The 27,832-nt window shown below is 38.4% G+C and overlaps 1 protein-coding gene across 1 annotated transcript in view; it reads right to left on the minus strand.

Annotated features, from left to right (window-relative positions):
- Positions 1 to 23,533, minus strand: part of jak1 (Janus kinase 1) — a 34,859-nt gene extending 11,326 nt beyond the window's left edge. Inside the window, exons 1-16 of the mRNA XM_022204533.2 lie at positions 23,265 to 23,533; positions 14,591 to 14,799; positions 13,609 to 13,732; positions 9,968 to 10,121; positions 9,454 to 9,617; positions 8,930 to 9,186; positions 8,007 to 8,122; positions 7,453 to 7,635; positions 6,980 to 7,137; positions 6,374 to 6,488; positions 4,826 to 5,030; positions 2,418 to 2,527; positions 1,714 to 1,866; positions 1,458 to 1,545; positions 1,235 to 1,362; positions 924 to 1,062 (exon numbers count right to left, since the gene is read on the minus strand). Coding sequence (XP_022060225.2) covers positions 924 to 1,062; positions 1,235 to 1,362; positions 1,458 to 1,545; positions 1,714 to 1,866; positions 2,418 to 2,527; positions 4,826 to 5,030; positions 6,374 to 6,488; positions 6,980 to 7,137; positions 7,453 to 7,635; positions 8,007 to 8,122; positions 8,930 to 9,186; positions 9,454 to 9,617; positions 9,968 to 10,121; positions 13,609 to 13,732; positions 14,591 to 14,792 — 2,296 coding nt within the window. The 5' untranslated portion in view covers positions 14,793 to 14,799; positions 23,265 to 23,533. The remainder of the gene's footprint in view (positions 1 to 923; positions 1,063 to 1,234; positions 1,363 to 1,457; positions 1,546 to 1,713; positions 1,867 to 2,417; positions 2,528 to 4,825; positions 5,031 to 6,373; positions 6,489 to 6,979; positions 7,138 to 7,452; positions 7,636 to 8,006; positions 8,123 to 8,929; positions 9,187 to 9,453; positions 9,618 to 9,967; positions 10,122 to 13,608; positions 13,733 to 14,590; positions 14,800 to 23,264) is intronic.
- Between the last annotated feature and the right edge of the window lie 4,299 nt (positions 23,534 to 27,832).

The following is a 27,832-nucleotide window of genomic DNA, read 5'->3' on the forward strand; positions in this document are numbered from 1 at the left end:
CACTTTGAGATTGCTGGGAAGCAGAGAAGAGTGTTCCCAGTGGGGTTTTGAGCACTTTATGCACTACGTTCAATCAAATCTATGTACAAGGACATCAATATATAACTGGAAAACTGTTTGATCAGCAAACTAATGGACACTGAACAAGAAATGCTAAAGACTTCTGGAAAGGAAGAGCGAGAGAGGAGCATTCCCAGGGGCATGTGGCAGTGGACATTTGCACAGAAACATTTCCAGTCTGTCCTGTGGTTTGTCGACCCATCTGCACAGCCACACAGTTATATCGCACAACTTTTAGCTTGAATAGACAAACAGAAACATGAAGTGACCATATGAGGGGAACTGCAATCTGAGAAGTGTCCTTGCTGCGCTGTCTCTTCTGAAGCCATATCTAGCTTTTAAACCGAGTTATGGTCTGAAACAGGAAATGTGCCCAACCGATTATGTGACAAATGTGATTCCTATTACTGACAACCTCTGCTTGAGCGGAAATGTTCTTGTTTTCTGTATAGTGGTGAAAAAAATGCAGGTCACAGGGTAACTTTAACAAACAATAGCTACTACTTTACAGTTAAAAGAAGCATATTTTAAAATTATTCATGCAACAAAGTCTCAGTCTGGCAAACCAACAATCAATGTGTGTTCCCAGACAATAAAAAGTAAATCATTTCACATATTAAGTTTTAACTATCACTGTATGTATATGCATCTTTGGAGTTCTGCCTTAAAATGCATTTAATTGTGGTTGAGCTTCAGTAGCACATTCGTTTGACTGATTGTTTTCTCATTTTGCTTGTACTTTTATTTACAGCTGACTGGAAGAGAAAGCAGAAGTTTTTGTGAAATTTTCCACGGTGGCTGTTTTGGAATCACTTTGGTTGCATTTCTAGACATCTCAAGTGACGTGCGTACTCGTTACTCACCCTCCCTGGTGAGCACTGTGATTGGTATTCCTCGGTCGCTGAGCTTGATGAAGGGCCCTCCTTCCTCTGCACCCAATCCATCCCTGGCGAGCAGGACGTTTTTAGCACACACAAAGCCGTGGATCAGCTTTTTGTCCTCCTACAGCACACACACACACAAACACACCATACAGAGGATACAAAAAAGTGGCACAATGAACAGGGTATATTTACACATTTTGTACATGAAGCTGACATAATATGGTCCAAATTGTCCCATGGCTGAATATAAGTTTGTGTCTAGTATATGTGTTTGAGTTTCCCTTTCATACCAAGTAGCTGAGAGCTGAGGCTAACTGCTTGGCCACCTGGAACTTCCATGGTGTGCTGAGTGGACTCTGCTGTCTCCTCATAAACAAGTCCAGTGGTCCTGGTTGGACAAACTCCTCCACCATGATATCTTATGATATAAAGAGGCCAATGTCAAAAGGCTGAGACATACCAGCACATTTTACACACACACCTGCAAACACACAGCTCTGTATATATACTCACTCTCCAGGTGGCGGACACACACTCCGTAGAGGAGAACGATGTGTTTATGGGACACTTGCCGCATCATACTGGCTGTTTCAAAGAAGGCCTGTCAGCAGAAAGACAAAGTTGACCCAGCACTTACATAACAGATTGTCGGAATAGATGTTGAAACAGCCTGCAGCTACTGAGTATGAATATGGTTAGATACACCAGAATGGATGTCCTCATAAGAAGAGGCGTACAAGGATGTTGCTGTCATAAGCTCGTGTCTCACCAAGGAGATGTCCCTGTGTCCAGAACCCAGCACCTTCAGGACAACTTTGACTTCCTGGAAGGACGAGTAACCTGCATCCTCGTCTTCCTCATTCTTCACCCTCAGTGTGCCTTTGTAGATGTTGGTTTTAGTTCCCAGGCCAAGGTGCTCCTCCTGGTGAACACAGCAGAGAGTCGAGAAAACACAGCTTTACAGAAAATAGTTGCAGTCAGTGTCCTGCAGAAACACTGAAGTCATACTGATAAACTGTAATTGTATAAGTCTTAGGAGTATCTTGATATTCAATCAATTTATTTTCTCTTACTTGCTATGTAAATTAAAACAAAAAAGAATAATAAAAAAAATTCTTAAGGGTGTAAGTTCAGCTGTGTGAACTTTTTGTAATACGAGGGGGATTCCTGGGGTATAAATACTTTCGTAACTGCAGTAAAGGTCAAAGCTACAAACCTTTTACTTTCATTTGTGGACTAAGCTCTGTTATGCTTTACGCCAGTATTTTGTGGTAGTCTTACACAAGACTGCAGTGTAGTTAAAGTGTTTCGAATATTTTGTGCGTTTACATTTACAACAAACAGCACACTGGAAGCTTAAACTATAATGTACAAAACAGAAATGAAGTGAAATTGAAATGTACAGCCTACATTTTCATAACTGCATTACAAAACTGTCACACAGCATACAGACGTGGACAAGCAAAAGTGTACCTGCTCAATCTCCTCCTTGAGAATGCGGTGGAAGCTAAGTTGACTGTCCTGCATAGGTGTCTGAGGGACTGGTGCTCTATCCTTAGTGACCACCAGCAGGTTAGAAATTTCTGTAGCAAAAACACAGAGAGAGTTATTGTATTGTCTAGGGAATAAAGCGAGAACGAAACTTTAAATGAATCAAGAATGGTTAGAGTTTTTCATATTTGGGAAAAGTATTCTGAAATCCTTCACAAAACATGTCACATCTGCCTACACTATTGTCAAAAGTGTAGACTGATTTGACAAGGCTCCATTGTAGTCAGACAACAACAATAAACTTTGATTACAAAAAAAGCTTGAGTTGAGGTAACATCATACAAGAATTGTAAAAATGCACAGATGCACATATATGCATGCATTCAACATAAAAGCAGAACTGTGTTTACATGTGGTGAAACGAGCTCTGAACAATTACGTCAATGTGGCAATGATGTGAATACATTTTTAGGTCCGGTTACCATACTGATTCAGTTTATTTTTTGTATGTGCAGAGCCGTGTGTGGGAGGATCAAGTGAAAATGTCTTTGTGCCTGTTACCGTACTATGCGCGAGTGTTTGTCTGTGCCTGTGTGTTGTGGATGTCTAAGGTTATGACAAAACCAACGCTGTGGTTAAAGAGAGAAAAAAAAGTATCTGCACTCCATCAGCATCACGTCGAAGAGCATTAAGAGCACTGTTCTGTAACATGTAATCTGGGTTTTTATGCAAAACCTAAACACAACATGCATCCACATCTACCATAGAATACTGCACATTACACTGCACCCACTCTTTAACCCTTTGACCTAATCCAGGCCTAATTGTAGCAAAGCATATCTCCTCACTTTCAAAGACAGCTGACATTATGTTCAGAATAAATAAATACATAGATCCAAAAAACAACAATAAGTAAAAGAGAACTGCACCACACTGTCACAAAGTGGGTACACAAATATGTGCTTGTTATAGCAAGAATGTTACATAACACATCATAAATATCTTATAGGGACAACAACACAGCACTCAAATCTTTTATATTCCTCTAAAGAAGATCTAACTCAAACCCTAACCCAAAACAGTTACACATTTTGATAATCATCAAAACCACACAACCCAAAACATAAGCAGCTCAACACATCCATGCACACATGCACACATGGCTCCACCTTTCCCCAAGTGAAGTAAACAGAAGAGTGCCTCTTTGGCTTCGCAAACCCACATTTACTACTCTCTTCCTCCCTGACACCATTTCAGAAACACAGACGCACAGACGTTGTTGGTGCCAGCACTGCTTCCCTTACCCTCAGTCAGTTACACGTATTCACTTCAAGAGCAAGGCTTCGTTACATTTTGTACACAGGGAAAGCTTTTCTTCACTGATCTAGGCTGAAAGATTCAAGTCTGTTGCACTTCTGACCCTATCTAATGTGCAGTGTGTTGGACTTGTCACCACACCCAGCCATGATGTAGCATCGTGCACAGTAGTGAAGAGTAAAATACTGTGCCGCACAGGGTGTGGATTCACATTGCAGAGACTACTAAACGGCAAAGCAAGCAGGATTTTTCCCCTTCTGTAGCAACTTTCTGTTTAAAACAGAAATAATACAAATGTTTTGAGGAGTATGTTCTGTTTTTTTCAGGACTTCTCATGTACAAAGAATAAAAGATGCATGTTGGCAGAGAGCCATGCAAGATTTTATATGTACATTTTCATTATTTATTAATCAAGTAACTTACTGTGAACCAGTAAAATTACTCAAAAGTCAATCTGTGCGAGGATCATTCTCACATTTCCAAACTTTTTTTAACCGCACACCTAGTGTTGATTTGTCCGCTCTAGCTAGATAACATGACAAAGCACAAAAGCTCCTTAGATAAGTGATGTTAACATGGAAATCATACGAGTCAAAATTGGCTTAGTACAAAACATAGTTCCTAAATTCTCAGGCACTCTGGTTTGCTCTCTGTCACACAATCTTTGGAAAACTTTGAATGACGTCCTTAAAATGTCTTTTGAGCAGAGGACAAACACTAACTAACATAAAGTGGTTTCTCCTTGGAGTCAAGATGATCTTTCAATTTCCATCTGAGTCAGGAGCACTTTAACAAACACATTAATTTTTTGTATCTGCTATATGTATGTCTATAAACTCCACTGCTGTTGCTATGAAGCATCCTGAAATATGTTTTATTTATTTATGCTGCTGAAATATTATATGCTTTACCTTTGCTACATTTTTTCATGGTCCATGTTTGGTCTTGTCCGAATTAGTACATCTGTAGTAATGTGTTCTTCTTTTTGTTTGGGTATTACTGCGAATGTTTTTCGTAAGTTGCTAATCTATTCTAAGTGTCTGCACACTGTCAGTGGGACGTCTTAACTTTACCTCTTGGCTGTGGGGGGCAGCAGCGAAGCAGTTGGAACTGGAGGTTGTCGGTACGGAGATTTTGGCCCTCCAGATGCCCCAGCAGCTCCCTGAGAGTAGACCGCGAAGTGTCTGTGCCGTACAGACGGAACGCATCGGAGGTAACCTCAATCTGGAAGTTCTTATACTGGCGCACAGGACGAGAATCCCTCAAGTCTGACAAGATCTGGATGGAGCAAGAGAGACAGTTCTTCACTGGCCAAGATTCTTTCAATATGTATTTTTCCCCATCATGCCAGATGACACAAAATCACAAAATTCCACACAGGATATACATGACGCTATAAAATAATCACATACAGATATTACAATTAAAGCAGGGAGAACAAAACCATTATACTACCTGCTCCCTGAAAATTTTACAAAAATAAAGAAGATGAAAACATTTGAAAACGAAAAATGATATTAAACGAGGGGTTGGGAAGAACAGAGATTGTAGCAGAGAACAAGACGTAAAAGTCTAATGGAAACAAACCAAACAAGTCTCAGAGTTTATTTTTCTAGAAGTCATAATTCTATTAGAAAATATATTGCAAAAGTTTTCTATACTTCCATTAAAACTCTATAGACACCATAGAAACAGATCTCTGTCACAATGCACTTATAACAACATTTATTCAGACCTTGACTAAGCCTTCTTTGAAAATGGTTGCCATTTACTCAGGACCCAGCGGATCAGCTTGGTGAATGTGGTTGTAAATGAGTGGGTGTTTACTCCCATGCTGACTCACAATGCTGTAGTGACCTGTCATGAGCTCAGCTTCCTGTAATCTGCTATGAAATGAACTGATAACATGTTGTTTGCTGCGTCGCTGTGTGTTTGTCACGTCCTCTTGTTAGCAAATAACCTAAAAAAGGGTTTTCCAGTTCATCTGTTTGAAACCACTACTGCACTCTGACCTAATAATACAGGGTAGTTACATATTATTTTCAATATAGCCATAGAACACTGTGAGAAGTTTATAGACCCATTTGCGATCATGACACTGGGAGGACAAATTCCATCCACTTGCATCAATAAACCATGGATATACACACCACTGTCAGCAGTCAACCGGTTGTCCTTTCTTGGACTTCTATGGGGAGATACCAACCACTACATACCAGGAACACCCCACAATATCTGCATTGTGGAGATGCTCTGACCTTAAATTTTTCCATTTTTCCTGTTTCCAATTTTAAACTGCCCAGTTTTCCTACCCCTCAACAGATGCCATTATAACAAAATAACCAATGCTGTTCATTTCACCTGTCAAGTGGTTTTATCGTTGTGGCCGATTGCTGTACCAATAAGGACAATGCTTATACTATTTACATGCATAACAACTAAAATTTACTAATTATTAAGCTATAATGTAGCAGTGACACATGAAATTCATTTTCTGGAGTTCAACAAATAAAAAAGCAATTGCAAAACAATTCATACATACAGTTTTAAATTTTCATCTAATTTCATTGTGGGGACAGATGAAATGACACTTACTACCATCTAATAAACAAATACACTACCTCATTGCAGACCACAGTGATGATGATGTACTGGTAATCAGTACAGCTCCAGCGTAGGATGTAGGCACCCTCCTCGTTACCCTCCTGACGCAGTTTCTGGATGGCGTACTCCGTACTAGAGACAGAAAAACATAACAAATGGGGTGAGTCTTATTAAAAGCAGACTAAAGATGTAACCCTATCACAGATAGTATTGTTTCTTCAATTTTGTTTTCTTCAGTACATTGGCAACAAAAATAAGTTTTAGGGGCTAAAAATATTCTTTTTGAGTGAAGAAAATTGAAAAAATAGAAGAATCAAACAATATAAAGATGCAAAGACCGAACATCAGAGGCAGACAGATGTTTGTTTGGTGACGGCATTGATATGCTAGAAACAGAAAAACAACATTTGAACTAGGTATACAGAATAGGATGAGTGCAGTGTACGCTCTCTAAATAGGGGGAGACAGGAGGCAGTCAGAGTGTAGGGAAAAACAAATAACAGACAGCTTATGAGCCATGTGTTCAATACAACTGCATGCGTCCAGTAACGCAGTGTTTTGTAACAAAACAAAAATACACTCAGACACACACACATTCCACTAATAACACTGCTAGTACAAACCAGATGGGTCCGTGGCAACCGTTGTTGGTGTTGCGCACCACTGAAGCTGGGGCTACCTCCTTGCACAGGTAGTGGTGGGCATCGACTGTCAGCCTGAAGTACCCGTCCACAAGGGCTGCAAAAGACAGAGCCTGAGCCCGAGAACTCATTTGCATCTCCTGAAAAGAGAAACAGAGATAAAGATGAGTAAAAAGCAAGAGTTCAATAGTGAGTAGAGAGTAGTGGCCATTACCAACACTCAGGTCTATCACAAAGAGCGATGATGTATTACAACCTCAAAATCCACTTTCTCGTCGGTGCATGACATCATCTACAGCCATCGCTAAAATCATGCAGCGATGACTCATGTTCAAAATAACGATGTGAAGGTATAGATAAGGTAATTAAAAACAGATTCAGAACCAACTGAAACTATATATGCTGATTCCACATAAAGCATAGTACCCTTTGATTTGTTTATACGTTTGTCTTACCATCTTTTTGTTGTCCTGTGTAAGGATGGTGACTGTTGCCTCTCTGACAACAACGTGTGTGATCTCATGGAAGTCACAGAGCAGCACCCAGCCATCGCGTGCCACTTTATTTCGGTCATTTTTCAGTTTTCCATCTTGCTTGTTCTTCTTTGACTTTCCCTTTTCTTTGGAGATCACAGGTGTCTGTTTCAAGAGATATGGCAGAAAAAGAGCTGATATTTTCAAACAACCCATGAAAAAAAAAAACATTATGTTCAAATACTGCCAGCTAATATATAGGCTAATTGAAAATACTGTGGTGACCTTCACAGGGGTTGTCGTTAAATATATGGAATATTATGACATTTGTTGGAGAAATGTTTACAACTAGCATTCAGTATTAAAAATAACCACAACAAATGAACTTGTATCTTTACAAACCCTGCCATAATATTCCTTTACAGACGTAAAACCAAGCAAGAGAGAGATCTATCTTCTCGTTTTCTGGTTCTACCACTTTACGATCCTGAAACTAGGAGGCCCTTGAAGTTTTGTTCACACACAGGCTTACTAACCGTAGCGGGTTTCTTCCTCCAGGAAATGCCAGTGGTACCAGTAACCAGGACCTGCATGTCATGGCTTGTCTCCATGTTCTGAGTGTGGCCCTGCTCTTGGCTCTGGTTGTAGTACCCTGGAAACAGAAAGAACACATTATATTTTACTCACAGTATTGAAAAAAATATATAAATATTATTTGTTTGGCTTCTCAATAGAGTTCTTAAAAACATCTGCGCTGTTCAATGACTGTCCAATATGAGGAAAGCTTGCCTGGGAAGGTGTTACTCATAAAAGCTATTGTGCCCTGTGACAGACAGGTTAGGGGCAGAGCTTCTGAGTTCTACATCAGTGCTTGAAAACTTCACATAATAAATTAGAGAAATCAAATGTTTGGTCTGCTCTGTGAAAAGTGGGTTAATGTGACATGTAAACATCTTGTTCCTTTCACTTTTGGTTTTCACCTAAGTGAACAAACTCAAAATGCTTTAGGTATATTTGGACATCAAGAGAGTGAAAACCTTTTTTTGCTGCTTTGAACTGTGGGTGAGATACCACAAAAGCTCTACATATAAACATACTAAACTAACCACTGTCACATAACCACTATATTCCAACACAGATCCAGTGTAGCTGATTAAAATCCTTCAGCAGGACTAAAATTACAAACTGTTCTCTCATTTTTGTGGTTGAGTATCAATTATACTTTTTGTCATGACATGTACAAATGCTTTACCTCTCTCACTCTCTTGGCTTTCCTCTATTCCCACAGGAATTATCTTGGTAAACAGCAGTTTCACTCTACAGTCATTATAGTCTTAGTAGTATAGTAATAGGTAAACGACATCCCATACAGCAACACACACTGCATGCCACAAATCTGGTCCATTGCGCAAGAGCTTTTGCTTATGGGCACCGCCTCATCTTCTTCCTGCATTCTTACCATTGCAGAGCTCCCCCTCCTGCATTATACTGAGTGAGATTGGCTCAAGTATTTCGCTGCCCAGGCTGGTGGTCAAGCCCTCCAGTGTGGCCAGGTACTTGATCTTCAGGTCGTACGGTGTTATGTTGCTGTCCTGGACTGTGCGGCTGTTGAATTCACTGAGGAATTTCTTGAACACATTGTTGATGCGGATGCGTGTCAAAATGTTCCGCTGCTTAATGTTGCGGTTCAGCGACTCTGGGATGAAACGCTTGTAGCTTGAAGGATTAAAAAGAAAAATATATAAACATTTGTATATTTATGAACTTTTAATAACAATATTCGTGGGGTTTGGGACATATATATATATATATGCTTCAAATGTGAGAAATGTTTATAAAGTGAAGGACATGCACAAGAGTGTGAGGTGTAGTTTGTGTGTGTCCGTGTGCGTGTGTGTGTGTGTCCGTGTGTGTGTGTGTGTGTGTGTGTGTGTGTGTGTGTGTGTGTGTGTGTGTGTGTGTGTGTGTGTGTGTGTGTGTTACCTGATTTCCCGTGAAGCAGTGGATAGGGGCATATCCACATCCATGGCAAAATGAGTGATAGCAAGCACAGCCATGCCCAGACACTCATTTTCTATCTCGTGTTGCTCTGCCTCTGACTGGGACATCCTCAGTTGAACCAGGCCTGTCTGAAAGTCATGCTGGCCCTGTGTAACAAAGTCACATCAGTCATACACCAAACACATACGAATATGAACATCGATAAGCCACTCCACTGAAATAGGCCTTGCACATACTGCAATCTTGATTGAACAGATGTAAATAACTGCTATCTGTCGCTGACTTTAAAAATGCTCTTCCTGGTACAGTTATATTTCCCCTTCTGTTGGTGTATGCGCGTTAAAGGAAAACATACTTTCAAAGGCATTAAAAATGGAAAAGTCAGTTAGATCAGTAATCTGCACTAATACACTCTTGGAATGGATAACAGTGAGTGAGCAACGCCTATAAACAGACTGTGAAAACAAATCCTTAGTGCCCCATGGCAAACACACACCTGGGCAAACAGGTAGTCAAGGGAAGCAGCATCGAGTAGGGGTGTTCCCTCTGGTGTTTTCTGTGGGCTGTGTCCTCCTCTAAGCTTACTGATGCAGTGTCTCCAAACTGGGGACTCTCCTTCAGTGGTGCCATGCCAGTTTCTGAAATAAAACCTGACAGGAGAGAAACAGGTCAACATTATAAGCACAGGGTGCGACTTTGGTTTGTTTTGTCTTTTTATTTTTAAAGAATTTGTGACAAGTACTGCATTTTTAAATATGTTGATTTAAACCTGATATTAAGGAAAATTTTAGATTGCGTAAAAGTAAGAGGATATTAATAACAAGAAAAGTCCTATGTCTGTATTGAGTGAAAATTTTGACCAGAAGGAGATGATGCTGAAGAGCAATGGAATTAAAAAATCTAAAAAAGAATCAGAACTCTAAATCATTACATGCATGCTGCTGAATTACTAGTCTGCAAAAAGTAAACAAAGTGTGTGAAATTGGTATTTACCAAACCATACACTGTTTGCAGTCCATGACTACCAAAAATGTATTGGTGGTCCTCTTTATAGGAGCTGAAATATGTCAATATTCAAACAAAGTGATGGGTTAACACTAGGGATGTGCGCGACTAGTCGTTTAATCGTTTAACCGCCTACTCATTTATTAAATGTTTAGTATTTTACTAGTCGGTTAAACGCGAGTGTGCCCCCCCCCCGACACTGCCACGCTTCGCAGGCCCTTGTCCCAACCGGGCGCCACCATGCAGCTCTTACACTCGGGCGTGCGCTGCACACTCGTCCCGTCTAGGCTACCTGGTTGATCCTGCCAGTAGCATATGCTTGTCTCTTTTTTCAACCCCCGCTATCCCCCTCATCATTAGCGGTGTTTTAACCACTCCAGCTTACACCCACCACGTCCGTTCCTACCACCCCGAAGCAAAGCATCAGCTCCAGTATGTGCTGCTCGTGGACTGTCATGGCACACCGATCCGCTGCCGTTACGCACTGACGCAGCGGCACTTTCTGTCTCAGTGGACCACTGAACATCTTCATCAGAGGGTGAATATTCCTCTTCAGAATATGAGTAAGCCATTACTTGACAAAGTACTTTGTCAGCGTTGACCAGACCTCTCGGTATGGTGAGTTTTCTCACTCTAAAATGTGTCGTCTTGCGCTCTGATACGCTCCGACGGCGAGTCTCATCTCCTCGGTTTTCAAACTCTGTAAACTCCAAAACTTTGAATGAAAACACGCCCACAACTGATGCTCAGACTGAAGTTCCAGATGTCCGCCATCTCCTGGTGTACAGTACATGAGGCACACGAGGCAGTATATTTGAAGCTATGGCTTGTTATGTTCAGCAATGTTGCTTGTCGCAATATTGCGACTTTGGCGCTTAAAGGGTTAAATTGCAAGTTTTCCGAACCGACACGTCGCCAATAAAATTAGCAACTAGTCGGTTCGGAAATTAGTCGAAATTCCCATCCCTAGTTAACATACACACAGACTGACATTACCATTCCCAGAGCTGATTGGCCGGGGCGTCTCTGTTTGCAGTTTGAATGCATTCCCTGGGCATTGTGAGTTTTATTTTAACACAGGCACCGTTTCTGAGGCTTCCCATTTAAGGACATGGCTGATTCATATAAAATTTTAGAATTCAGCTCAAATTTGAAAGGATGTTCCTGAATGGTGCAGTTCCTTCTGTGTCACAAGCTTACCTCTTTTCATGACCTGTTAAGTCTTTCTTTTCCACTTCATAATAGCATTTCACCATTCCTTTCACTACATGCATGCCTGTTAGTTGAACATTTTATTTCATCTACTGGGATTTTCCCCTTTTTTACTTGGCTTGTTGCTTGTTTTTCAAACATGGATTAATTTAAGAGAAAACAGGAAAATAGTTCAAAACCTAAATCAAAAACCTTCAGTGTTGTCCACCAAAATTCTAACCGACTGGGTAGTCTTTGCTCGAAAAGTGAAAGTGGAGATGATAAAATCAGGAAAATGGGCAGAGGCAAGTGTTACCCACATTTGTTTTTCAAAATGTTATGACTGCATAGGATACAGGATGCATTAGATGACTCTCTTTTTCATTCTTTTGTAGTACACATGCATGTAAATGCACAGACAAAGCACAAAGCACACACATGATTATGGCAGTGTTATAAAACTTTCCATTTCACCCTTTTGTCATCTCAGTTTTACTTTTATTTGGTCTAATTTGGCAAATGTTTGCAGGCGAAAACACTAAAATAAAATGTTAAACATGGTAAACATACCTACAACATCAGCATGACACATTGCCACTGTAAGCATGCTGGCAATAGCAGTCAGCTAAAAGAGTTTGCGTCTAAGTATTGCCTCACAGACCAGCGAGTGTGGCTGTAGCTTCTCAGTTTTGTTATTTCCTGACCTGATGGAAATCTATCCAGGTGGCATTGTAATACCCGTTTGTGCATTTGGGTTGAAAAATTGTGAATGCAAAAAACTCTGTAAGTCAAGCCTAGACCACAATATCCCGCTTGTTTAGCTGTCTGCACTTCAGTACACAAATGAGGCTGCAGCGAGCACACACACACACACACACACACACCACAATTAGGCTCTAATGCACACTCGTGTTTCTCTCAATCTGCTATTGTCAAAACAGAGCACAGAGAAAGAGGAAGTATAATTGATACCACGGTAATGTTGTTTTCCTCTTTGCATGGAATGCTACCTAACATATACAAAACATTATCTGAAAGGAGACTTAACTCTCTTTAAAATTGTCCAGTAAATACAAATAGAACATTGCTAGCCTGTCATGTAAAGGTTTTCTCTTGAGATTTTTCCCTTGAAAGGTCTTATGAAAGCCTGTCTACAAAGAAAAAGGGTGTAATGAACCATTCTCTTATCACTGAATCAAGTCTGAAGTTGAAACGCTACTCCTCACATCACTTAAAAGGGTTGTAAGATGTCAGCCATGCTGCTTGCCATTCCTATTCTAAATGACTTGTATGCCTATTCTGAGATGAGGTTTGTTCATGAACAAAGTTTTAAAACATCTCTGCGAACCCTGATCTTTTCCTGAATCCCAAAGACTGAGATATCTTTGGTTTCTATCCCTTCTATCTTTTCTTATTAAGCCACAGGTCTCAAATAATCACATCTCTCCTCTCAGTTTTAGGTTCAAACTATTCCAGGACCTAAGGTCACACAGTGCTACATCATCTCTGCATAAATAGGACTGCCATCCAGAGATCATCAAACCAAAAACTTAATAGCACAATTCCCATTCCGGATTTTGGCATATCCCCCACATGGCCATTTAAGCTCTCTGGCAGAGAGACAACAACTATGAGTTTCCAGATCCAAGCAGCCACTTTTTACAGCCAGGAGTATGTGTGCCAGGATTTCCGACTTTGCTTACTGACCAACTGGCAACTTAGAGATCCAAACACCTAACGTGGTGGGTTGGATGTAGGGGCTCCACTGGGTTTTCTGGGTATATGCCCAGCCAAACCAAGACAAAGCAAACTGGCCAATGCTCAAGAGAGATTTGCAGTCTTGCTCCAATGTAAGAAATTCTTTTATGATAACTAGTAGGAGTCACAAAATCATAATATTTAACTTTAATGTAGATAGCCAGGGCTGGAAATCCTTCTTACCTCATGCGATAGTGCAACTTGATACTGGTTTCTTCTGTGATCTTGAACTCATAGTTGGGGGGATACCAGGTGTCAGTTGTCTCATTGTACAGGGCAAAGAGGTTATGGCACAAGGGAGAAATTGCTGAGAAAGTGAAGAAAAAGAGGAAAAAAGATCAATATTTAGACTATTACAATCATTAAATTAGCAGAGAGTCACTTGCAGCGTGTCCAAAGAGAGCAATTAAAAGAAAAGGGCAGCAATCTGCTAATACACCAAGATCAGCAGAACAATCAACAGAAAGATCCACACACTTGATGAATCATTGGCTAATTAACTTGGTTAAACTGCATATTTTACACTCCGTAAAAGATGAAAAGCACTGTTGCTGGCTTTGGAGAACGCTTGTTGATTTGTGTGCTGAACATAAGCATTCCAAAGCCCAAAACAAAAATTCTTTACTGCAGTACCATTTACTAAAAATATTTCATTAACAGAAGTCACCGTGCTTGAAATTTAATGCATGTTATTTTTTCATGTCAACAGCTGAACGGCAGGCTACTACTGCTGGACCCGAATATCCGGGCCTACGTAATCACTCATTAAAATTTCTGGGGCCCATTTGCTACAAGTATTCTGTTTTACTTTATCAGTGCATTACCAGTTTTTCAACATTTACGTGTTTTTTCACTGAAAGAATTTCCCGTCGCTGTCACTTCCTCGCTAAATCCACAAGCTGGCAAACAGCATACGTAAGGCTGTGTTCATATTGGAGCCCAACAGATATAAAATTACTTTACTGATTATTGCTCATTTTAAGCTTGACATAACAGGAAGATGCAAGTATGGTGATCTTGTCCACCATGGACTTCAACTGTCCTAAAAATATTCACAGTTAAATCTACAACACACCCATCATTACTGCACTGGGCACAGATTTAATCAATAAGCACAACAAGCAAGTCTTGATTTTGCCAACTAGACAACAGGTTAGTCACTCACAGCATTTCTTGGCAGCATCAACACAGAGCTCCTCGGCAGTGTAGCAGTCTTTAAAGTACTCCAGCTGGTGCATCTCCGGTATGTAAAAGTGGATCTCCAGGCCCCACGAGGAAGCAGGAGTGGAGGTGAGTTGGGCCTTCCTGTTTCTCCTCATTTTCAAACAGAGTTGCCTGCTCAACTCCATCACCCACAGAGTTGGCATTCAGATGCTGCATAAATGAAGTGAAACAAAGAAATGGGGAAAGTGAGAAATTTGTGTTAAACTTGTTAAGAGGACAGGTTTTGTGTGGAGCAACTTTGTAGCATCAAAGGGCAAAAGTGGAAAGCAAATGTTAAGTCAGAGGACCAAAACTGTAAATTAAAATGGGAACATCTTAACTTGATATTGGTCAGTTTTACATGATATTTCTACTATCATGTAACTAAAAATACTCACAAACTATGTTTGAGTTTTAGGCTGCTGTTCAGATAAAAGAAGAGATGAGTCAGTCAATTCCTTTTGGACATTGGGGAACTGGAATGGATTTGTCTTTCTTTGGACAGGCAAATAATTGAGTAAACAAGAAAGTAATTCTATTTATTGCATCCTTATTCTTGTTAAAATGCTGTTGTATTCAATAGACAACTACAAAAAAAATGGATAAAATGCATCAGATATGAGCAGACAATAAACCTTCATTTCAACCTGCTTTCTGCTTTTTGTTGAGTAACAAAATTCTTCATCATGCCATCTTACACATTGAAGTTTTTGGCCAGCATTCAGACAATACTTTTCTGGACATTAGATTTGAAAAGGTAGGGGTTGTCTATATTCAAGGATTTAACAATTATGTCTTGACAACATTAGATATTGTTTTTGAATGAGCATTAGCAAGCTCCTGTTCAGTGTAGCCTTACTGCTTCTTTTCAGGCTAGCAAGTGGTTTTAGTTCATTACAGTGAATTTACTGACGTCTGAAGTATGACTACCTTCATTCATTTTAATTTCTTTGTCATCAGCTGGAGCTGCTGTGATTCAAGTGTGAATGACCAGCAAAGCTCTCTCATGCAGGCATTTACAAGGAAACTGACAAGTTACATTTCTGTTGTGACTACACAGAATAATTTCCCACTGCTACCGCAAGTATCATTTGAGAAACAGCAAAGACAGCACATATCAGTGTGGTGGTTTAAGTATTGTTGTCAATGAAGCCAAAACAAAACATCTACATCAATCAAATGAGTGTCATATCTCCCAGCCCCATATAGAACCCAACTGTCATCTTCGTGTGTAAACAGTAGTTTTCTTGCTTGGTGTCTCTACTGAACAGACTACATGTGCTGCAGTCATAAGTTAGACAGACGTTTTGAACTGAGTTTATCGAACGTAGGTTTAACACACTATTACAGAACTAATACTAGGTTTTGTGGGTGAGATGGATCTTGGAAAAGCATTATGAGTAACCGATACCAAATCATCAGGAAAAATAATATAAAAAGCGTAATATATCGCAAGTCATTAAGGATCACTAATCACACAAATTCATAGAGGAATTCATCACCTTAAGTCTGCCAATAACACTTCACTATCAGGTGAAGTGAACAACACTGAGGATCCTCTGTTAAGAGGTGGGATATATTAGGCAAACAAAGAACAGTCACAGTGTTGAAGGCAGGACTACTGGGAAATTGTTAGGATGTGAGTACCTTTGACTAAGTCAAAGCTGTAAAGACTAGATGATTAAGTCAGAGCTTCTTCAAAGTCTTGTTGTGTGTCCCCAGAATCTAATGGTTGGTACTACTGACAAAAAGTAGTGCAAGTAAAGACAACCAGTAAACCAGTGACAGAGTCATTAGTGTGCAAGGCTCACTAGTGTGAGAGGGACCAAGGGCTGGACTGTGTGGTCTGAGCCTAAAGAAAAGTTACTGTAGCACAAATTGCGCAAAACCTTCATGTTGACTATGACAGAGCGGTGTCTGAACACACAGCTCATCACATCTTGCAGCATATGGGGTTGTGTATGGGCAGAAAAGTCATAGAACCAATGCTGAAATCTGTTTATCATTGACAGCACTTATATGCGACACATACAGCTATGGCCATAAGTTTGGACACAAGTACCATGACGCTTGTGAATCTTAGAAAATACCACAAAATTGTCACTTACAATACAGTACACAACTCCTGAGAACTATATTAAGTTTCATATTTAAAAAAAACATCAAAAGAGTTTAGTGTCATTTTGTTATTCTTACCAAATTCGGTTGTGAAAGTACTGCATTTTTTTTGTTATTTTCTTCTAATATTATGTTTTGGGAACAAAGTTGTTCCAATTGTTGGAATTTATTGATAATATTATACCCCTTGTTGATTTGTTGACTAATTAAACTGGTGCTGTCAAAAAATATTAGTTATGTTCTGTAATAGACATCAAAACAGACATAGTAAGTCATGCTGTGTCCAAACTTATGGTCATGGCTGTAAGTATCAGAACTGGACAACCAGGTACCTGTTTATCATTTGTCCAGCAGCAGCATGAAATATTAAAAGAAGGCAAACCAGTGAAGGCAGTGGGATGCTCTAACAAATGCTCTGATTGGAAACTTTTGGACCTGGTAATTATGTGGTTGTTACTATAATGCATATCACCTCACAAAATACTGTTTCAGACTATGTGCACAACTTAATGGAAACAGAATTCACCCAATGGCAGTGGTCTTTTTCAGCAGGATAATGTACCCTGCCACACTGCAAAAACGTGTTCAAGAACAGGAACAAAGGAACTTAAAGGATTCAAGGAACTGTTAATGTCTTGGTACTTGATAAACTGACACCTTCAGAGGTCTATGGAGTCAAAGCACGGATGGGTTAAAGGTGTTTCGTGACATGAGGGGGGCCTGCACAATATGAGGCACGCGGTTTTAATGTTGTGGCTGATGGGTGTATATTCACACTTGATGTTACACAAGCATATATGCAGAGACACAATCTAATCATCAATTAGCCTTTCAACAACATTAGCTAACACAATGTAGCATTAGAACACAGGAGTGATGGTTGCTGGAAACATTCCTCTGTACTCCTATGTAGATATTCCATTAAAAACAGCCATTTCTAGCTAGAATAGTCATTTAATAATGTCTAGACTGTATTTCTGATTCATTTAATGTTATCTTCACTGAAAAAATGGTCTTCTTTCTAAATAAGGACATTTCTAAGTGATCCCAAACTTTTGAAGGGTAGTGTATATACAGTACAGCAGTCAGTGACAGGCTGATTTGTTTTTGTGTCCATTTCATGACCATCTTTTCTTGCGTGTCATAACTCATTTTAAGCTTTTTAAAATATCCATTATTAAAATAATGGACCACAAGAAGTAAGACTTAAGGACAGACTTTATACTGTCCCGATGAACCTATCCTGTTTCACCCTAAGCTTACACTGATAATGTAAAAAATAAATAAATAAATAAAGCTAAGGAAGCCGATAGTGGCTTTTCTTACATTTATTCTTATCAATCATGTGATCTGGGGTATGCCAAGTCTCAAACATGTCCATGTGTAAGTGAAGTAAGCCATGTTGTAACACACATCCTCTCTCACTCTTCTCAATCATTACAGCCGAATTTCTTGAGAAGAGATTTTCAGTGAGTCATCGGTCTGTCGCTAACAGCTACTTAATAAGCTACTGTCATTTTACCTCACACTTCCTCTTTCTACTTAAATTCAATTTACTACTTCTCACTGTCTCTAATAAATCATGTTTGTTTTGAATTTAAGCTCAAAAAAATCTTTTCTTTATTATGCTGTTGAATATTTATAAAGCCATCTTTAACAAATGTCAAGAGCAGCAGTTGTCTGACACCAGTTATTAGGGGGCTATAGGTTTGAAATCATTGAACAAGCCCGTTTCAACTGAAGAACACGTTCATAGCTGTTCCTTGTTCCCCTAAGTAAAGTCGCTGTGCCTGGTCTGCATTCCTTTGTTGTAAACACAAAGTAACTGGAGCGTTTATTTGCATCAAAGAAAACAAGACCTTGACGGAGCTTTTTGATGCAGTTATTGATTGACAGTCAAAGCCGACAGTTGCGCAGGTGATTTAGGTGTGGGTAAATTAAAAGCCTACACAGAAGGCATACCAAATGCTGCCTCTACTTGCTCCCTTGGTTTCCACTCACCACTCAGCTTTGCTGAAAGGACACTCTCAACTAGAAACAAAGCCTTGTTTTACACATTCTGTGAGGAATTTTTAATCCATAAATGTATAACATAAAACTTAGATGTTGATTATTTAAAAAATACTTTCACAAATCATTATTGCTCTAATTATTGTGAATTAGTTATGAAATGATCATTTCATAACTAATTTCGCATCCATTGTAATGTTTTTAAGGCAGTTGTCATTTGGTTTTACCTCAACCTTCCATGACAAATAATCAGGGAAAGCAATGCTCTCTCCTGCTTGTTGCCAGGGTAATAAAACAAGGATGGGTGAGGGCAATCACGCAGGCATTTTAATGGCCATCATTGGAAACAGTCAGCTTTTCATATTATCAAAGTCTGACATGTCCTGCATAATCACTGACAGCACAATGACACAACAGAGATCCCCTAATGCAGAAGACTTTGTAATTCTTAACAAACTAAAAACATACCTAAATCTGTCTTGACTGACGATAGTAAACATTAACGCCAAGCATCGTGAATATTCCAGTTCAACAGAGCTGACTGCGCAAGTTATCAGCAAGCCAGTCATAGATAAATTACTTATTTTTACTTAGTTATTATCAATGGTAAGTCAATGGAGGATGCATCTGACTGCATTTAATATCGTCTTTGTGTTGCCAAACTATCTCCACCTTAAAATTCAAGTTCAACCAGTTGACAGGGATGTCTTTGGGCTATATTACACCTGCAGAATTTATCATATTGTAACTACAATCAGCTTGTATCAATTACTGCTGAAGTATTTCCTAATGAAAATATGGTGGAATTGGAATTTAGAATTTAAGCTTTCACTTCTAATTGGTTAAACAAATGCATGGCACTGAATTCAGGTGCAATGAATGACGCTTGCAAGCAATTTTCACTGCCTATTCTGACTTCTGACCACACCCATGACTGATGCAAAGACCTGAAAATATTATTTTATGAACAAGAGGAAGTACATCCACCTACTGATGAATGAAATCTGACAACCAAAGATTTGATGATGAACTCCATTACAATTTAAAACCTGTATGATTAAAATAATCACATACTTTTAACATTAGTAACTGCTGAGTTTGCACTCACTCTGCCTGTTGCTGTTTGACAAACTGGCAATTTTGGCTTCATCAAAAAAGATCTAAAGGTCTTACTTGGGCCTAGAAATTGCATTCCTCAGTTTTAATGTGCTGATTATTTTCATGATTGTTCAATGAATTCTCTGTAAGACTGAAGCAATCAGTCAATTAATCATTTCGTCTGTTGTTGGCTAAATGAATCATCAATTCTTTTGTTGTCCACTTGTCACTCTTTCCCAAGAAGTTTTGATTAAAGAAATTTTGAGATTTTTCAGTAGTTTTACGACAATTACAGACTAATGTGTGAATAAAGTAATCCTGAAAATGATTAATCATTAATGACAATTATTGTTGGCTGCAACCCTATTAACTAAGCCATTATTCACATGAAGAATAATTTAATTAGTAAAGCTGACAACGGATTTTGTGACACTTAACTGACCAATTAATTAATGGTTTCAGTAACATGGCTCTCCTGTTGGCTCTAATGTTCTATTTAATTCAAGGCAGTAAGTAACAGTTATTTTCATTAATCTGCAGATTAAAGTACAGACCAGTCAGTTAGTTCAGCAAAAATGTCTTCTTTATAAATGACTTAGTGGATTAGTTCATTATCAAACCAATTGTCTGTTGATCAGTTAAGTAATTAATCAGATTTCAGCTATCACTTAATTGTTATAAAACATACATGGACTTGGTTGCAAAGCTAGTGCTGGTGTGTGTACTGAACAAGGACATTGTGGTGTTGTACCGTCTGGCAATTAATAAATAATTCAACTCATGTCCTACCAAACCAAGGACTTTTTTTTCTGCTCCTGTGTTTTGACTTTTTGATTTAAAGTCTTCATTTGTTAACATTATATTGGTAAACACCTTATTGTGAGAACAGCCACTCAAAAGATCACATAAGTGGCTCTATTGTACCATTTTCTTAATTAATAAAAGCATGTAAAAGTAATTTGATGGTAAGGAATTCAGGTTTTGCATGCTTTATCATTAGTAATTCCCTGATCTTCCACAGTTCCCATAGCAAAATAAAGAAACATCTACCCATATGTGATTCTCTTTCTACCATATGAATAGTTGAATTTACTTCACTGCACAGCATTCTGACTGCAAAAAGAATTCAGGCTGTAAGTTTTTAAACCTGAAAAATAGAAAGTAATCAGTAAACTTAGCCAGTGAAATGCTACCTTTATGACATTTTATAAGGCAACAACAAAGTCTTTAACTTCTCATAGTACGTCATGTTAATTCAGATTAGGTAGTGTCAATTCAATGTTTGATGCCAATGAATTGGAAAAATAAAATATAAACATATAGAAGCATAAAATAAAAGGCATAAAAATATAGGTTTAAGAAGTTTAAATGTAAAAGGAAGGAGGAACATGAAGTAAATGACAAAAACAATGAACAATTTTTTTTTGTTTGTTTTTTCTTTATCATATTTCAGTAAAATGTGCTACAAAGTGTCTCACTTGCTGAAAGCTACAAAACCACTGTCCCTAAAATGGAAATGCGGTGGGGGAGACCATACGCTGGTAAAGCAGCAATGCAACGAGGAGACATGTCTATCGTGAGAAAAGGTCAAACAACTGATCATTTGTGTTCTTTTGATGTTAAATATCACTCTGAACACCAAAAGCTGGGTCTGTTTCTTTGTGTCTACTACAGCAAACATTTTAGCTAAGATCAAATGACAAAAGGTGTTGCTTTTTTTTCTTTAATCACTATCCTATACCTAAGCAGTCTAATATTATTTGATTACTCATCCCCTGGCAATATTCTAATGTGTTCAATAATACATTTTACATTTCACAAGACAATTCTGCTGGATAATTTTACATTAGAAAAAAAAATCATTGTTTAGAACTCATGCAAGTGCATAAGCTTGATACCTAACTTCACTGGGTAAACTTTTTGGTCAATACAAGTGTTAACAGAAAGAATAAATGTAGATTTGTACATAAAAATCAAACTAATTGCTTGTGTAATTGGCTTTTAAAGTACAGGTTTCTTTGAAGGTTCAAAGTCTGTCAGTGCCAAGCTTCTGAGTAAAACTGGGAAACAAAAATGCAAAAATGGGCAGAAACTTTTTCAGTCTCTCTGTTTGCATACGTGTGTCCGTGCATGTGCTACAGTGGGAGGATGTATCTACTTCTGTCAATCAACATGTGAAGCTACTTACCCTTTGCAAAAACATTTTTTCTATGATTGTGAATAATATTTGCCTTACAGCAAGGACTGCAGCTGGTGGTATTGTTTTGCCAATGACTTTATGACTGCTTTCTCAACTAATCTATTGTTTGTCTCTTCTATAAAAAGCCTAAATTTCTGGGAAAGGCCCATCACAAATCCCCAAAGTTCAAGATGACGTTGTAAAATGTCTTGTTCTGCCAAGCCAACAACCCAAAAATCAACAGCAGTAGCAGATATGCATTTACTTATCACACTGGAGAAAGACATGTCAAAAACTACATTTAAAAAATATGGAACCAATCCTCTTTGTTGCCAATTTTGTATTAAGCATTAATTAAATGATTATTAGCTTATCAAAGTCAAAGCCAACTAACCAATTATCCACTAATTACAGGTTGGGGGCATGGAAATGCCACCTACCACAAACACCACCACCATATGATCATATGAGCCATTCTCTGCCCGTTGTGTGGTCAGTTCCGGGTAACAACATCACGGTCAGTCTGGCCATTTTACATATCTTTTCAGATAGTTTGAGTACGGTCCTTGTGGCCCATACGGTTCCCCTGGTCTGACATTACACTAACAACAGTTTACGCTTCCTTTACCTTATTAGTACAATAGCACAGTGTAACCGGTTTGCAATTATATTAACAGTTTTCACTTTCACTACTTCCATCTTTCCAGACAGTAAAGACAATCTGGCTTTCAGTGTAAAAAAATGTATAATTCGATCCGTTACAACAGCCCTCAAACACGAACCATTCACGTGACTCCTTTAATCATGTATTTGTCTTGAAAAACTTATTTTGGTGTAACGTTTAGGTTATTATTTGTGACTGTGGTGTCCTGTTCACTGGACAATATGATTTTATTCACCACATCATCTCACTGAAATTCCGTTTCATTCTGTGTGTTGTAATTCTTTACTCTTTAGATTAAATAATTTGACAGTGTATCAGCTCATCCATCTACCTGCACTGTGTCCCTGACAATGGACAGAGTCTGGCTGCTGCCAACTGGACTGACGTTGGTTAACATTAGCTCGTTAGCCTGTTCGTGGACTTAACTGGTTAAAGTAAACAGAGGCCTCCGACATCTCCTCATTTGGCACCAATTGAGAAAGACGATAAACGTGTGGTTGTGTTTAATAGCCGAGGAGACAGACGCTGTTTTCGACGGAAACATTTAATAAACTGCTATTTACTCACCTAGCAATCTTCGCCAGACAGCTGGCAAGTTACTTCCGTTTCGCTTAGTACATTTGAGGCTTCGATCAAGCTGGAGCTCCTCTCTGGAAGGCTTCAAGTGATTCTTGTCGTCTATTTGATTCCAAAACTTCTGAAGAAAAAAATATTCCGTATCCAAAAGGAAACAAACGTTAGGTAAAGTCCACGGTAGTTGTTTAGTTTCGACAGCTTTAGCGGACACACGGCGCTCCTCTGTTCGCTCACTCTTCCTGACAAGTAACGTCCCCTTTCCCGAAAACAACGCAGCGGGCAACCGTAGAACACGGCAGCTGATTGGCTGTTGCACCCGTCACTCAGGATGACGACATTAGACCTTTAATACACAGATCAAACTACTACCTGCCAGTTAATAGTCTTTTTAGGTCAAAAGAAGAGAAATGGTGTCCGTTTTTTAATAACCAAAAAAAAAAAAAAATCTTATAGGAAGATATTAAACTCACATGAAAAATTCACCATATTTATTTTATTTGGTTCCTTGACTGACTGACTGAATGTCTGTCAAGAAAATGTATGCTTTTTTAAACAGAGAGAGAGAGAGAGAGAGAGAGAGAGAGAGAGAGAGAGAGAGAGAGAGAGAGAGACGACTTAACTGCCTTGATGTTCTACTGGAGATACCACACAATTTCTAAAACTGCATGTACAACTAGAGCTTTATAAATATGACCTGGAAGCTGAGAAGAGGAGCTGAAACATTAGATTAGACTGCTCTTAACAGTCAGTAGGAATATTTTCATGTGAATGATCTCAATTCCATGCATACTATTTTTATTTTATGTGCAATATTTCACTATCATATGCAATATCACACTTTACTTCAGTATCATTCGGAGTATTACATTATTTTGAGCCATGTCTTGCATTTATATCTTATTATTGTTCTTTTAGGCACTGCATTTCTGCTTATGATAGTGTAATTTTTTAAAAATTTTTCTGAGCAGTGTCTGGTGCAAGAATTTCTTGTCTTGTCTTGTCTTGTCTTGTCTTGTCTTGTCTTGTCTTGTCTTATCTTATCTTATCTTACCTTATGAGACACATTTTCTCTGTTACTGTATTAGTTCCCTTGTTTTGTATTGTATAATCTTTATTTGTGTATGAGCAGTGATTGAAGCATTTACATCCTTCACATCTTTAAAAGCATCAATATCACACTTTACTAAACACTCTCTTATAAAAAATAATCCAAGAAGTAACAGCAGGTTTATGTGCTACATTAAGTTAAAAGATCAAAAGTAAATTGTAATAATATAGACCTAATATACAGGGTTGGTTATATTCAAATTCTTGTATTTCATGTGAGATCCTGCTGTCAATAAAATGTAAAACGTATTTTTTATTTTTCATTTGGTGATTCTTTGTACTAAGGAGAGTCTTTGGGAGTGTCATATTTACAAATCAAAATGTCCTGCATTCATACTCGACTTTTATAGTTTAACTGTTGAACTTAAACACCACAGATGGCGCCTTTACTGCCAAAAACATCATAAGTGAGTTTTGTTTTTATTTCAATTTCATCTTTCTTTAAGGAACTTTAATGAATCTGCTATGTGCTTCCTTTTTTTATTCAGGGGAGACTCATCTCCCTAAAATTGCATGAAAAGGTTTTTTCCACATTTTTTCTTTCTTTTTTGTAAACAGGTGTTTTCAGTACCTAACTGTAATTTATTTACAAAAGTTTTTTCTATTAGATGTTCCTTCTCCTTTACTGAACAATCATGTCTATAAAGGTGCAAATATTCATTATCTATACACTGTTTAATCCTCAGTTGGGTAGAATCTGTTAAATCTGAATTAGATGAAGGCAGGGGGCACCCTGAACAGATCACCAGTCTATCACAGCACACTCACATTCACACCTACAGACAATTTAAAATCATCTATTAACCTCAGCACATTTTTGGACTGTAGGAGGAAACTGGAGGACATCCAAACTCCACACAGAAAGATCCCAGGCCGGGACACAAACCAGGGATCCTCTAGCTGTGAGACGACAGTACTGCGCAGCCCTGGTGTCAACATTTTCATTTCAAAAGTTGGAGGCTTTTAGTTTCCACATTGACCCTGTGTGTTTTGTATATTGGAGCAAGTCTGACATCCAGACTACTTTTGATGTCACTAAATGAACTTTATATTTACATATTTTAAAGTGAAACTTGGTGTGAACACAGGGACACATTCCAGCTTCAGCAGGTTAATGTGCAAACAGTATCTTAGAGTCAACTTTGGCACATATTGTGTGTCATTTTGTCATGTGAAGGGACACTTCAAAATGAAATAATGATTAAAAACAAAGAAAAAACAACAGTACATTTTTAAGTACAGGAGGGACACTCTTTAAAGAAAAGTCTCCAGTTACTTAATGTAAGTAAGTAGGATGTCCTACGATGTGATGAAACACAGATTTAACACTTTGCCATTTTGTAGATGGGAAAAAATGATACCCTTGCGTTGATGTACCACTCTAATGCCCCTAACTATGTTAGATGTATTTGCTTAACTGGAAACTTTTATGAGGGCATTCCAGTGGCTGTTTTCCCTTTTTATTCTCTCTCAAGTATCTTTAAGGTTGTTAAAATAATTGTAAACACTCTGACTGACAGTATGACCTTGCTCAAAATCCTCATTAAATCTTCATCATGATCACACACAGAGTTTGGATTCATACCACAAATAGTTTTACATCCCTTCATATTTCTCAAGGTGACGAAAAGGAAATTTGGACAAATGAGTCCGGGAAGTGAATAAACTATGTGAGTAATTCTCTTCTTAAAGCTACAAATCACAAAATCTAAAAACTCTGATTGTTGCTATCAAGTAATAGTGAATAGTAGCTTACAAAAGATTAACATTTATATTTTAAATGGCTGTAAAAAAAGAGAGTTCTGTGTAATAACAAACAGAGCATTAGTAAAGGTAGATTTAATTCTGCAGCAGATGTTAGTAACAATTTATTTTAAGTCACCCCATTTAGCATTTATAACAATTTCTAGCAGCTATAGGCATTTTAAATAGGTATTTATGTAGTGTGTGTGTTACAGCAGTTGACAAATGCATTAATAAACTAATTATCGATGCAACTATGCATGTTTTCTCGTGCATATAAATGCCAACCATGACTTGCTCCAGGGTTTGGCAGCAGTCTCTCACATTAGGTGGGAACTGCGCACCAGATGACATCACTACAGCCATTATGAAAAGTGAGTCATTTGGTTTATTGTTCCAGTGACGTTTAGGGAATAGATAGGGACCTGAGTTGATAAAAGCAACTACAAAAAATACAAGCTTTCTTCCTGTAGTCAAAGAATGAGGATGTGAGGGATCCTGCAAGACAAAAACAGTGTATCGTTCATTTTAAGGAAGGGACTTCCCATCCCTGTAACCTCTTACTGTCTTTTATTAAAGGAAGTGAGAGGAAAATCCCCTGTGATCATGGCCGTCAGTGGCAAGTAGAGTTTTAGATGTTTGCACAAGCAGCATTGCAACATACTGTCATGAAAGTTAGTGTGGGCTTGAATGCCTGTTCACATTTAGAGAAAAAAACAACCTTTTCAGACATGTAAACCCCACGTGACTGTTCATATTTTATTATTTTTTTTAAAAATGCCTTACCACAAAGTATCTAGATATCACATGGCTGACTGAGGAAAACATGTGAATCAAGGCGAGATTAGCAGATTGAGGTTAGAGTGAGACAAAAACAAAATATGAACCATGACTCTTAAGGGGATTTCCAGAGTAGCAGCGAGTGAAACATACTAAGGACAGGTGCAGAGTGACCTGTGGTTTATCAGACACGACTCAAACCATGCATGTATTATTCAAAACAGAGTTCTGAAAGCAGGATTCATTTCAGAACATTGACAACACAGACTGTACAGTACAAACGTGTTTTCGACTATGGTATGTTGATGTATCAGAAAAATTACCTGATGGTTGCCAAAACAACACTGACTTAGCAATTCATGGCAAGATGGAGACTATAGCTGTATGAATAACATAAAAAAATATTTTGGATTATGTTGAACTAGCTGGTTTTAATTCACATAGTAAAAGAATAAATACCGTAAGTGCTTGTTTTTGTCATTAAAACTGGAGATTTCATTCAAATCTTTAAGCTGTATTTAATAGGAAACTAATCTTCTAACAACTTCAGCATCAACATTTTGTTATTAAGGTTTCAGAGGCAGATTACACAACAGACAGAGCTGAAGACTTTGCTATCTAAAACCACAAAACACAGCAATAATAGGTCTGTAGCTCCCCCTGTTGGCAACAATGTGGACCAACTATTGGGGAGTTGTCTGGACCTGTGTTCCCAGAAAGAAGCCAAGCACTGCTTTGCTTGATTTGCTTTATTTAAGCAGTCAGAAGTTACTAAGCATTGCAAAGAACATCTACATGAAAATAATCAGCTTTGACTCTGATGAAGAACCACAAAGCAGATTATGAATAGTGGCAATTTCCTTTGTATGGTTTACTGACATCATGCAAGTCTGTTTTAAAAACTTAGACCTGAATGAGCTTTGTTGGGG

This window comes from Acanthochromis polyacanthus, chromosome 4 (genome assembly GCF_021347895.1).
Source record: "Acanthochromis polyacanthus isolate Apoly-LR-REF ecotype Palm Island chromosome 4, KAUST_Apoly_ChrSc, whole genome shotgun sequence".
Lineage (NCBI taxonomy): Eukaryota > Metazoa > Chordata > Actinopteri > Pomacentridae > Acanthochromis > Acanthochromis polyacanthus.